General features: G+C 36.6%; 1 protein-coding gene across 3 annotated transcripts in view; it reads right to left on the bottom strand.

The window, feature by feature from the left end:
* The window catches only part of PPM1A (protein phosphatase, Mg2+/Mn2+ dependent 1A), a 30,907-nt gene that overhangs the window by 5,770 nt on the left and 11,302 nt on the right, over positions 1–13,835 (bottom strand). For 2 of the 3 annotated variants that reach the window (XM_052783480.1, XM_052783481.1), the window contains exons 2-4: positions 9,316–10,167; positions 7,376–7,493; positions 2,291–2,399 (exon numbers count right to left, since the gene is read on the bottom strand). In XM_052783480.1, coding sequence (XP_052639440.1) covers positions 2,291–2,399; positions 7,376–7,493; positions 9,316–10,149 — 1,061 coding nt within the window. In that variant the 5' untranslated portion in view covers positions 10,150–10,167. The remainder of the gene's footprint in view (positions 1–2,290; positions 2,400–7,375; positions 7,494–9,315; positions 10,168–13,835) is intronic. The other variant, XM_052783482.1, reaches the window with a different exon arrangement.

Consider the following 13,835-nt stretch of genomic DNA (forward strand, 5'->3'; position numbering starts at 1 on the left):
ATTTGTGTGTCTGATGAACACTGCAGTAGTACTTCATGTATTATGGCACTTGCATAGGGGAATAGAGTTTTTTTTATTTTCCGGATGCACAAAAATTGCATTCTGAAGTACATTTTTGTTCGTGTTCTATTCTGAAATGTACTTTCCATATGCAAACCTGGAAAAATTATTTCTGAAGCAATACCCTTTTAACAATAATATACGTCCAATACTCTCCTGCAACTTTTCTCAAAAAAATTTAAACTGCAAATAGCAGTCCTACATATCCTATCTTTAGACTGAGAAGAATTTTGTCTGGTAAAAAAATATTAAAAAACTAATTCAAGCATCTTTAGAGTTTCCTCCTTTAAAAAAATGTGCTTAGCATATTTAAGATAGCTTATAATTAACTTTTATCTCTGGAATTCTCTGCTTTTCTAATATCAATGGAAAACACTGATACAATATTAATAGAAAAATTGCAAACAACATGTAAATGAGCAACATGGGGGGTGTTTGTGGTTTTGTGTTGGGGTTTTTTTTGTTGTTGGTTTTTTGGTTTGTTTGGTTGGTTGGTTGGGTTTTTTGGGGGGGGGGGGGGGTGTTTCTTTTACACCAGGTGGAATGGTTTTCTTGAAAACTGATACTCAAACCAATGTGAGCCTGAAGGAAGAGGAAGCCTTTGCCTTACCCAGCATATAAGGAAACAACTTTGGAGGGGGAGCAGGAAGGAAAGAGGGGAGTAAAAGACAGGAATTATAGATTGGACTTTAAAAGCAACTTTCTTCCAGATCCCCTTCTGCAGAACCAAGTATGACGAAGTAGCAGACCACAATTGTGATACAAAACAAACTTCAAAGAACAACCTTTTAACTGCTCATGAATGCATGCAGAGCAATCACAAAGGAGTGCATTAGAAGAAAAAAAGCAGATGATAGGCTTCATAATCGTCCCATAACACTGAAAAGTCAGGAACTAACATGCAGCAGTATAAACATCATAGTGAACTAGTGAATGATTATAGGGCATGGAAGAGGCTGAATTTAAAGCGATAAAAACAAGCAATTACACACAAAGTACATTGCACATATGAACTGGAAAATTTCCCTGATCCTTCAAGAAATAGGTATCTTTGATTCTAAATTAACACAGGTTTCTTGAAAAGCATTATTTTCCTTCCAAATTGGCAGTAGTGCTTTGAGTTACACTAACATCCAATTAAATCCATACTTCTATCAACCCCTATTCAAACTAGCATCACTAAGACACGAAATCCCACATAAGTCAGTCACTTCAGCATTTCCTCATAACCATGATGCTACTGCTAGCCAAAGGAGATTGAGAAAAATCAGTTTGTATGCCGTATTTCATGAGTAACTGACTCATTGATACTTCAAGACTACAGCAACACATCCTAAATAGATGCTGCTATTACATATAAAATGGGCATCTCTTCTTTTCCTAGTCAAACAGTTCGTGTAAGAACAATTTTGTTTTGCAGAAGTCATCTACATTCATTTACATACCTAGCGTCTTCATGTTCTGGTGTAACAATACAAAAACCATACTCTGAAGGGTTAAAAATATAGTCTGTGCCATATGTGCCCAATCCATTTTAACACAGCGCAGGTTCACGATCAATCTTTTGAACCAAAACGCACTTGGTTTGCTGTGCAAACGAGCTAAGCACATTGCTTCCTTTAAGACTGAACATCAATTTGAGAAGCCACAGAGCATCAACAGAACTCTTGAAGGACAAAGCCAGACTATATAAAGCTGTACATTTAACTTTCAGCTTTTGTTTTTTGATAGACTTCTATCTAGTTTTCAGATTTGTCACAAGCAGACAGATAGAGAAGCAAACTTTGAAGCAATTACAACATTGCTTTAGCTACAGACAAGAAAAGAAAGCTGCCAAGCAAAACATCATGTACATATCACTTCTTGTCAAAGTGCAGAACTACATATCCAAGTAACTACTAAAGTCAGGGCATTATTTTGGCATCTTCAAATGTAACCTCCCACCCAGAAAACCCAGTTAATTACAAAAAAACAGACACACTCAGGCCACCCTTAAAAACCCTCAGTCCTTCCCAAAACTACAGTTTGACATTTAATTTTAGTAGTGATTCAATTAACTCTGTTCTTATGCTTTTCCTTTTCATTCAGAACAACTGAGTAATAAAAATCAGAAAACAGATCACCACCTTTTGTCCTGTACCCCTCTTCCCTCCCCCCCACTTTTAAGAGTGGCCTTACAGTTAAGTTTTGATTTAAATCAAAAACCACATTTACACTGATGAGAACTCACTTGCTTGCCAATTCACCCCCTGGCGGGAGGTTTGGGATGCTCTCAGTTGCTAACGTACGCATCACGTGGACTAAGTCTGGGACTCCTTCACCCTGCTTCTTTATGATCTCTGGGAATCAGAAGTACTTTTTTTGTAAGTGCAGTCCAAATTTAACTTAAAAAGATTGAAACACTCAGTTTTATAAAAAGGTAGCTTAACTTCTCTTAATATATATATATACAAAAAAAAAATGACAGACCATATTCAACACGGTAAATGTTAACTTTGGTTCCATAAGAAAAAGAACCTGTAACAGATTTGCCAAAGACATACTGCTAACTGTTAACATGCACACTGGTTTTAGAAATACACAGCTACCTAATAGAAGTGGGAAAAAATTCTTTAATGGCTTTCCTGCTATACATTAGATATAATAGAAGATGTAATATCTTCCCAACAAAAATCCCTGGGCATGAGGCATATTATCATCAGCTTTATCGCTGCAACAGAAGATAAAAGGTTATCGCCATCATAGAAAGCATAATATTTTCAAGAAACAAAAGGTTAGACACATTAAAAATAACTCCCATGGCTGTATGTATATTAGCCAATACTTGTACCTTACTGCATTACAGCAACATGCACATTTTAAGAACTATTACATACAAATTAAAAGCCAGGGACATTACATCTAAAAGACAGTTCCACCCTCAACTCGCTTAAGGGATATGTGGATATTGGGCAGTTACTTAAAGCTGATCCACTCCAACTTCTGGGTGAAAAGAATCTGTACTGTAGCCACAGTCACGTTTGCTAAGAAATTCATTCTTTAACTTTACTCTTAGGCCATGGTTTTTTTTAATTTTATTTTTGTTTGGTTTTTTTTTCTTCCAAGTCATAAGCACACAATTTTATTTGAACTCAAGAGATTTCAGACCATACCACCCCTGAAGAGTCACTCTTTAAATAGGGATTTTATGAAATTTCAAGAACAAGCACATTTTTTAAAATGCATCTCATTGATTTCTCTGTAAACATGAGCTCTTAGAAATTGTAAGAGATAAGAATTATTAAGACCTGGCACTGTTGATCTTCAAGTGAATACTGCAGCACACATACAATAACGTGTACATATGTGCATATATATATAATATATACATCCACATATGTACATGTACACTATTCTTCATGTAATAAAGCATTTACGCAGCTTGAAGAGTAGCTGGAATTCATCAGTACCACTTTTGAAAAATACTCTAGCATTCAGTTTTTGCCCTAAATGATAATTCCAGAAAAGCATACCAAGTTTCCATTTTATAATTTCATTAGCAAGATAAGGCACATTAAAACCTTTTAAAGCCAACATGGATCCAGTCCTTTCTAGTTAAAAAATTAAAACCAACAATTGTAAATTACTTTTTGTGCATGTAATAGTTTTTCAGGGCTGTGTGTGTTTACAAAAAGCATCAGCTCTATTTTGCAGTCAGGCCATGTAAATTCTTTGCAAGGTACAGTGGAAGCACTGTCTAGCCCTTAACCAATGTCAAACTCTGCAACACAAAGCTTTAAGCTGTTTACTTCAAAGCCTACATTTTAAATACATGACACCACACACCATAGACACCTCAAAAACTTGCCATTTCCTCAAAATCTATAGCCAAAATTCATTTTACCATCTAGTATTTAGTAAATAATCTAACACTCTTAAATCTGAATAAGAAGCAAAGATCTCAGATTTGGTTTGCCAAGTTCCTTTATTGTGCAATTTTGAACATCTAGTATATTCTACATTGTGCTAGTGCTAAAGTTCTGCTGTACAAAAATAAGGAATTTATAGTTTACCTATACTACACAGTTTCACAACCTGTAACTGCAGTACATTTAACATACAGTCTCCACTAAATGAATACATTTATATTTTGATAAAACTATAGATACAGACTGAATGAACACTGAAGACACAACAAATGGAGTCGGCCTGCTAGCTGTGTTTAATTTATTGGAATTATCCTCTTTCAATACATCTTACAACCCTGCCCCCAACCTTTAATTTACTTTTAAACCTTCTACACATTTTCATGGCATCAAGTACTGGAAAAATGTACTTACAACCCTAAAATAAAGGATTCAAAACATATCTGTTTTTTCATATTCTGAATGGGAATTCCACACAAAGTTTAAAAAAAAGCCAGAGCTTTGATTTTGTGAAAACATGGGAAGGAACATGTAACAGCTAACTTAAAATTATTTATCTCTATCTAGGTATAAATATTGCAAGGCTTATCTATTACGGAATGTTTTTATGTAAAAAAACTGAGAACAGAAAAAAAGCTTAGACAAGTTTCTTTTTAGAGTCAACACATCAATAACACATATTAGTGCAAATAACAGCAACACATTTTGGAATGACTGATTACTTCTATCATGAAGTTCACATGACATTTTAGGAGTAACACTGATTTATTGCAAGTAATGGCCCAGAGATGCTTCTCCACACTTGCTTCTTCTTCCACTATTACTTACTGTAGCTATGAATCTGGACCACAAACACATCAAAATTAGTAAAAGGTGTGTCCTACGTGGCATGGTAAGCAGAAAACTTTCTACATTTTTTAAAATCTGAATCGCCTCTCCTTATTCAAGATGACCATAAGTACTACACCCTAGTCAGTCTTAAAGTTTGCACTTCTTAACTACTTCTTAATATATCTTAAGGTATATTCTGGGCTGAGGGAATAAATGTACAACCAGAAAAAAATGCACATTAGTAAGCATTAAATCTTATTACTTGTTGGACTACAATGAGTACTGAAGTGCATAAAAATACATAATATGCATTTTCACCAAGTTCCCATTTTAATGAATTTTAACTTTAAATTGATATTACAGATTAGTAAGATCATTCTAAAAGTACTCTTTACATTTTCTAGTTACTTCAGCTGAAGATTAGGCTTTTAAAGTTAAGCACTACTATTCTTAAAGTATCCTAGGATAACAGCAAGATTATTCACTGTAGTGTTGTTAATGAAGTTAAATGTAACAAAGTTAATCAACTTCTGTTCTTGAAGTTCTCCTTCAGTTCAGCCTCTCAACTTCCCTCATGAGTAAGGCCAAATTCTGCACACAGCTGATACAAATCACTGCTGGGTTGAATAGTGTTTACTACATATTCATTAATTTAAATAATATCTTTGTGCAACAATAGACAAAAGATTGAGGACAACTCTAAAAAAGAAGCAAAGACCCTTGAGGGGAAGTACAATGTATTTCCTGAAGTTGTTCAGACATCATCCCATTAAATTAGTATTAAAGTGCTTTATAACTACATACAGAACCCTTCTGCCTCTATGCAAGTATGACACTTAGCTCATTCCTGAAATTTTGTATTTGTATAAATGCAAAGTACTGGCAGCCAAATTCATTGTATGTACCATAACAACATGCAGTTCCAGTGTTTAGGTTCTTCATTTATAAAATGAAGTGTCTGTACAAAAATGTCACCTTTCCTCATTGTAATATTCCTGGGGTACAACGAGGCCAGCCTTAACTTGAACATATTTTCATATTCTAGGTCATGGGTTTGTCTGAACTCAGACAAAGTATCTAAGATACAAAGGTAATACTTGCCCAAATTAGGAGAGTTAGCATGCTGTAAATTAATGTGTGAATTTACAGCATACTTGTTCTTCACCAATTCTGTGAGTGGACATACACAGTAAGCTCTTCAAAAGCCTGGTGCAAAACTGCTCACTGCTTTGACATGCAGAAAGCCATCTGACATTTAACTCATGCAGTGTTACCATGCACTTGGATATTCCTGCTATGCTGTCAAAAAGATTCACAGTATTGCTTACTGTGTACCAACTTCGCCTATTAGGCAAGTGTTAGATTAAAACACGGAAATGTCTGTCAGGACGTTTGTTCAGGGGCAGAACAGATGTAGTTTGCCAAGACCTTGCGAATGAGGCCTTTCAAAAAGGTGCTACTTTCTGAAGGAGCACCTACACGGGTAGTAAGTGCTTTAAAATTGCACATTAATTTGCCTGAACTCAGAATTCCCATGTAGGCAAGTTCTCTGTGAAATTTCTGAAGCTGCACTGTGTTATCTTCATGCAAGTTAAGGAGGAAAAAAAGTGCACAATATATTCCTCTAACTTACTAATCACTGATACCACAGTTCTGAATAACTCTGTGTATCGTGCCCTGTGTGCTATTAAGGATTCTTGGGAGTATATACACATAACTAGACTTGTAACATATAGGTCTAGAGGAGCCCACTTCAAAAATAGACTTAACCTATGCAAACAATGCATACAGCATGTCTTATGTTTCATAAACAAACTCCAAGCTGTGGTTGTTTTTAAATACCAAAAGGCACTATAAATCCAGTTTTAATGATAAATCTTTTAAAGCAAATTGATTTCAAATATCATTTTTAGTTAGGTGACCCAAAATGCCTAAGACTTGCAGTTTCAGTCTAAAGTTAAAGAACTCCCAAAATACAAATTTAAAGCAAAATTTTTAAAGTAAGATGACCTCCCAGCTTTTGTTCATCATGAATGCTTAAAGATAAGCTTTGACAAATTTCTGATGTACTTTCAAATAAGTAAATATGTTAGCAGGTGCCTTAAAGATGGCAGTAATCAAACTGTAACCCTACCATAATTGGATAACAAAATATTATGGCTAAGTAATTTGTACATAACTACATAGAAAAATGGCACTCAAACTACCATCTTCACAGACATTTTGCAAGATATTCTGATTATTTCATTTAACTCCATATAACAGGAACCAGGATTTACTGGTCAGAAGTTTGCACCGTCAGCGGACTCATGAAGAACACTGAGCACAAATGAATTATTTCTCTGCCACCTGAATAATTTTCAGGGCTATAGGCTGCTGCAGTTTCACAGCCGAATTTTTTCAGGACATACAGCAGGACTATATGAGTGCCTTTTGCAGAGATGTACACTAGATGGCCAAGGGCACTTGAAGGTCTATTAAAAAGCCTGTATGTGTTAAGAGTTTAGTTGTTGCAAGGGGAAGGGGGCCAGGGGGTCTGTTTAGAAACAAAGTTACTTATTTTTTTTTAAATGATCCACCTTCTACTCTGCTTTCCAGGTACTTGTCCAACTCTGCCTCTCTTTTCACCGCCTCTGGCGATACCTTTGGTGCATTCGGAAAACAGATCAATATCACACTCATGTTGTCTCGACTTCCCTGGTGGAAAAGAAAAAGTGATTTGAGAATGTATACACACCAGGCTAAATACACATCAAAGCATTTTACGCACAAAAATTCACAAATCATATGGTATTAGAATACAACTTTTACTACTATGGATTAATATTATCATTAGCCTTAACTTCCCCCCACACCCTTAGAGAATTCCAGAAGTCTGCCCATTCATTCAGTACAACTTTTAAGTCACTTTGTTCTTCCCTCTTTCATGGTCTAAAGACTATATGGAGCCAATTACAGACAGCCCATTGTCTCTTAAAAACTGACATTACTAACAAGCAACGTGTAATTACAAAGTTGTGTTCCATCTTGTTTTAAGTACTATCTAGTAATTTTGGGAAAACAGCTGAATATTAGATGGGTAAACAAAACCATTACTGCTTAAAAGCACTAAGTAGGGAGGTGTTGAATTCAGACAGTGCTTCCACCTAAAATCACAGCTATTAGGGGTTTTTTTCCCCCCCTTTTTTTTTTAAAGAAGAAAAGTTACAAGTGAGAGAATGTGTTAAAAGACCAGCTGGAAGGGGCCCAGGCCTTTACAAAAGCATTCTTTGAAATGGAAACATTTAAAAACTCCAACTAAACAGAACCCTAATACTTGAATACCTTAAAATACAAACACATTCCGCTTATGAAAAGTAACTGTTTAGCTTACTTTCAATACCCTTGTGCTCTGGTCTACAAACACGCATGCACATGCTTAACTTTTAACACCAATTAAATCCACTGAAGTAAGCTAGATCAAGAACAAGCCAGTGTTTAAAACAAGAGTATATGGGCACATGGGGAGGTGCTGACAGTGGGCTACTGCAAAGCTTACAGCATCCACAAGCCACTATTCCTTCCCTGGTATTTGTTTTCAGGACTACCAGACAAAAATTGTAAGCAAAAATATATGCATTATCAATCTGCCAAAGTGTTGGAAAGCAATTACATTTTTCCAATAGGGAAACAATGACCTTGTTAGTCATGTGGCAAGAGCAGAGATGCTGTCTTGTCTCTTTAGTATCAAAAATGTTGGCTTTTTTACATTATGACTTATAGCTTGCCTTTGGAAAATTAAGTGTCAAGCTATGAAACTCAATAGTTCAAATCTTATCCATAACCTTACCATCCTACAACTTACTAATACAAAGTAGAAGTTATTGTAGACAAAATTACACAGATTTGTTAAACAAAACAGTCCCATCTTCTTCTACTTGAGCTAGTTTCAGAGCTGTATCACACAACACTGAATAAGAAATACAGTAATTAAACCAGAATAAAAACTAACTTAGGAAGTCAGATCTTCGTGTAGTCAAGAAGAAATTTTAAACTGCAAAATATGAAGTCAAGGTTCATTCATTCTGCATTTATCTTGGTGTAATTATGACAGTTATGTTACTACTATATGCCCAAGAAAGCATAGGCAGATTAGGAAGGGAAAGAATATTCTCTAGCTTGATTTAAGTCTTAAGAGTTAAGGTTTTGTAAAGTATGTTGTGAAACAGAAAAGGGCAGTTACTGTCCTTGGCTTGCCCATAAATTCCCATCAGCTTCTAGTTTCCCAATGATCACAACGTATCTGTACATGATTTTAAACTCTTCATTAACCGAAACCACCCACAAAGCCATACTGTTTCTGTTGTGTGTTTGTTCCCCCTCTATCACCATTTTTGTGGGAATCATGGTAATGACTGTCAAAGTCATGCTAACATAAACCATTGGATACTTATAGACTGGAATCAAAACTTATTCTTAACTTGTTCATAAACTTCTAATAGTGAAAACACAGTAAACTTCTTCTCTCAAGTCTGGCTACCTTGTACAAGCAGGTGTCAACTATCTCATTGCAAACTTTCTCAAGGTCATCAGTGACTTCAAGTCTGGATCTTACAAAGTCACACAGCTCTTCATTTCCCATAACATCCCAGATACCGTCACAGGCCAGTATGATGAACTGATCATCATCTTCTGATCTCTCAATTTCATAAACTTCAGGCTCAGGTGAGACTAGCTGTTCTGTAGGACCTTTCCCATGGACACATTTGTAATCAAAGTCCCCAAGTGCCCTTGAAACAGCAAGAGAGCCATTCACACGCTGAATCATTACAGAGCCACCTGCATTCTGTATACGCTCTTTCTCCAGTGGATTACTTGGTTTGTGATCCTGTGTGAAGAAGTGAACCTTCCTGTTTCTACAAAGTAAACCTCTCGAGTCTCCACAGTTGATGAAGTATGTATGTTGGGGAGAAATCATGACACCCACAGCTGTTGACCCACTTCTGTCTGCACCATGTTTCTTCTCGGAGATGACTCTCATGTGTTCATCAATTTGCAGAAAACCTGTTCTGATGCCACTCTTTACACTTTCCACAGATGGTGGCCCATCTGGCCCTTTAAAATCCTGGTTGCTCGTGATGTGATCTAATAAATGCTCACAGCAGTACTTGGCAACCTGTGATCCAGCGTGCCCATCATATACAGCAAAAAATGACCATCCATCAAGTCCATTTGGCAAACCAATCACAGCCGTATGTGCATCCTCCATTTCAACTCGCCAGCCTTGCATACTACTCAGACCATAACGAAGCCCATTCCCTTGCCCCTGGGCATTATGCTTCTCCATCTTTGGCTTGTCTAAGAATGCTCCCATGATGACACTCCTTCAGTTCTAAAAAGAAAAAAAAAGATTATTAAGATATTTCTTAAACATCTCTTGTTTAAACATCCTATTGGAAACTATTAAATAATAGCCCAAATAATGTTAAGATGACAAATATACACAGATATAAAGCTGACTTTTCTGTGTCTCAAGCCAAATTTGCATTGCTTTCATCTAATTTAAACAAGGACACTGCTACTAGCTGAACTGCACTTTTCATATTTTTGTTAGTATCTTCAGCTGTTTTACTTGAAGAACTTATATTCCACTATCATTCATGGTTCTGAGAAAAGCCTCTAGTATAAGTATGTACGAAATCAGTTTGAAACATGACTTGTTAACTGGCACACATCTGAATAGCTATGTTCCTTGCGATTACTGAGCCAATGAAAGAGTTCAATGTTTGCAGGTCAGTGGCATTCCCTAGATCCCTACCTGCTGGCCACAAAGTCCTGCTCATACTCTGCTTTTCCAATGGCGATGGGGAAACGAAAGCAAACTGATTAGGTTTTCTTTTGGGGTAGGAGGTTCGGGGGTTTTTCTTTGGTTGGTGGTGTTTTGTTTTGTTTTTTTAAACAGATAAAGTTATCTGAATGATCAAGATGATGCCAGAGTCTGCATAAAAGAAGAGGCAACAGTGGATAACTAGGAGCAGGACTCAGAAGAAACACAGCAGCTGTCCCTTTAGGCATCAGCAAGCCATTAGTTTGGCTCAGCCATCTTGTGAAAGCTCATCCTTAGATTTTTCAGTTAAATTACGGAGCAAGCTTCTCAGATGTCTGTGCTGCAGATTTACTTAAAACCTTAATGTATTCATGCTTCACTGAAAGACAACTGCCCCTGACAAGTCTAAGGAAATCTGTTTGGAAATAAAATCACACATATTGTAAATTCATGCTTCCTTACTCAAGTCAGACCGATATACTGCACACCCTATCCTCCTCCACCTCCCATCACTGGGATGTGATGCATGCTTAAGAGAGTAAGAATTGTATTTGCAGCCAGTGTAAACTGACTGGTTTATCTTCATGGCTTTCACACCCTAACCATCCAACCCGCCCTGCTAATCCACATCAGTTTATTTGTGCATTCATTATTTAAAAAAATCATACAAAATAGGTCACACATTTTACATATTTGCAAATTCTGCCCTGGGAAGCATCAAAGAGTGTGCAAATCACTGTTATACAATACAAGGTAATGGAACAAGACTACGAGCTTTTGTATTTGAAGACAGTGGACAAAAATTAACTGAGTCTCTGAAACAGATTTTACGTGAGGCCCCAATTAAGCAGCTGCACTAGCAGAAAAGTTAGTACAATAGGGATTTTAGAAGGTTTTAACTTGTGGAATACATTTGATCAGTTTTCTAAGTGATAACATCACTTTTTGATAACATGCTTTTATTGAAATACAGCTCCAGCTATAAGTGACACTATATATCCAACAAAGCTTTTCAGATTGTCTCTTCCAGCCACTATCAACCTTTCTAAAACATCTGTACTTGTTAGAATAAACTGTCAAGAAATATTTATATTTGATCTCACCACAACAGTGATTCAAATGTGAGGCACACGGACTGGATATACATGCTTTGGCTCACATGCTTTGTTAACAAAAACAAAAGCCACACATACTTCAGCTGTATGGAGACAGATGTCAGCAGCAGTACACCTCTGCTTCCTCTCACCCCAACCCCTGCTCTTAAGTTCTGTCTCTTCTCAAGTGAACACAAAATATGCCCACGCAAACTATAACTAGCCAACAAAATATATAGCGTACACTGACTGGTCTTGTATCCTAAGCACATGCACGAGGTTCACATTACTGCAGTTGCTAGGAAAAAAATATGACTTAAGACTTTATCTTCACATGCAACTCTAGTGAAGTCAGAGTGATCAAAATAATTACAGAATGCTGCCATAAATCAAATGGGGAGTTATTTGTAGAATAATACTTTTTATTCATTCCATGATAGCAGCAGAGTTTAAACTAACACTTAACACTTTCTTATTGTCAAAGAGATCATAAAATAGAATGCAGATATTTAATTATTTCACCTTAATTTAGAGCACAAAAAGCAGAAACTGCCCTGGCAAATGCCACATTTTTGTGAAGTATTTTACATTATTACTGTGTTAAAACAGAAAAGCATTAAGAACAGGATACAGTTAAACTGACCACAAGCACTGTCAGATTTGGACTAAAAAAAGGCAGTTTTCCTTCTAATCTCTCACATTACTAGGCACACAATATTCAGAGTTGTGCTTTGTAAGCTGTTCGTCCCTCTCAGTAGTTTGTCATGTAAACCACAATTAAAAATACATACAGACAGGTCGTATGCAGTTCTAGCAACTCATACAGAACTGGTATAACACTTCAAAAATTAACAAATCCACTCTCCATTTAAAATCAAGTTGCTTTATCCCTCCCTAGAAGGTAAATTGAAAGCTGTTGCTATTCTAAATTAAGCCTTGTAGGTGAGATGTTGACACATGATTCTTCAAGGGTGCAAGCTACCCACCATAGAGGCGAATGCAACCAGACAGAAGGATAACCACAACGTGGTCACATAACAGCTTCTTAGGAAATTATTCACAGCCCATAGCATAAAGTAATCACCTTCCGAAAACTGCAATAACAAACTGCAGTTTCCTTCCTTGCAACACTCTAGCTAATCATACTTTCACCAGAATGCCAGTCTAAACCTGTAGGAGAATAGGCCAAGTTTTCAAAATCCTCACTGTATCTGAAGGGAAAGCATAGTTTACTTGTGGATAGGATGAATATGCCAAGCTTGGGCAGGTTTCAATTTTTGTTCAGAAAAATTTGTGTTTAATATGACCAGTCTGTGAATTCTTATGAATCGGAGGCTACCTGCTACTTCTGCCCCCACACCCTTATGTGTGGCTAAAACCTGAAGAATTTAAAAAGTCTTAGTTATAAGAAAAAAATATCTTATTTTTAAAAGGGACACACACACACAAAAAGACTAACATACGTGCCTCCTTCCTACTAAAAATACCTTTTAGACCTGTTTTTGAGTCCATGTCTACGGAAACATCTTTCACACATCAGTGCCTACCTAAATGACGAGTACATTCTTCATTCTTTCATGAGGTGGTTTGAGCACTATACTGATTAAGTTGGAATGACACCTTTAGTTAAGCATATAACTCTGCATGCAAATCAGATTAACCTATAGCAGTGCAAGCGCCCAAGTTACAGCACGACTTTGTTATGTAATAACACTAAAGAGAGAAGTCAGACCCAGAACAGTCTGCATGCATGATGTGCAATAAAGCAACAGATCCTGAACATGGTTTAACTTAGCCCTCTCTTATATTTCTTTAGTCATCTTCCTGAACAGGAGTCCTCATCTTATGACCCTTATTCTCCAAATAATTTTACTACCCTTCCCCTTGCCTTTCTTAACCCAGCCACACATTTCTGTAATGATGTTAGAAAACTGCAGTCTCATAGCGGGAGGCAGAACCAGTCCTCTACTCTGGAAGCCTCAATTTTTCAGGATACTTGAATGATGCACATGGGTGCTAAAGGAGACCGACATTCTTCCTATTCCCATTAAAACCAGAGTAAGAGAAAATGCACTTTAATCATGAAGTTCAGTGGCAAATGTACACCACACTTTTTTTTCTTAGTGAAGGGCAATTCTG

The sequence above is a fragment of the Harpia harpyja genome, chromosome 3 (genome assembly GCF_026419915.1).
Source record: "Harpia harpyja isolate bHarHar1 chromosome 3, bHarHar1 primary haplotype, whole genome shotgun sequence".
Classification (NCBI taxonomy): domain Eukaryota; kingdom Metazoa; phylum Chordata; class Aves; order Accipitriformes; family Accipitridae; genus Harpia; species Harpia harpyja.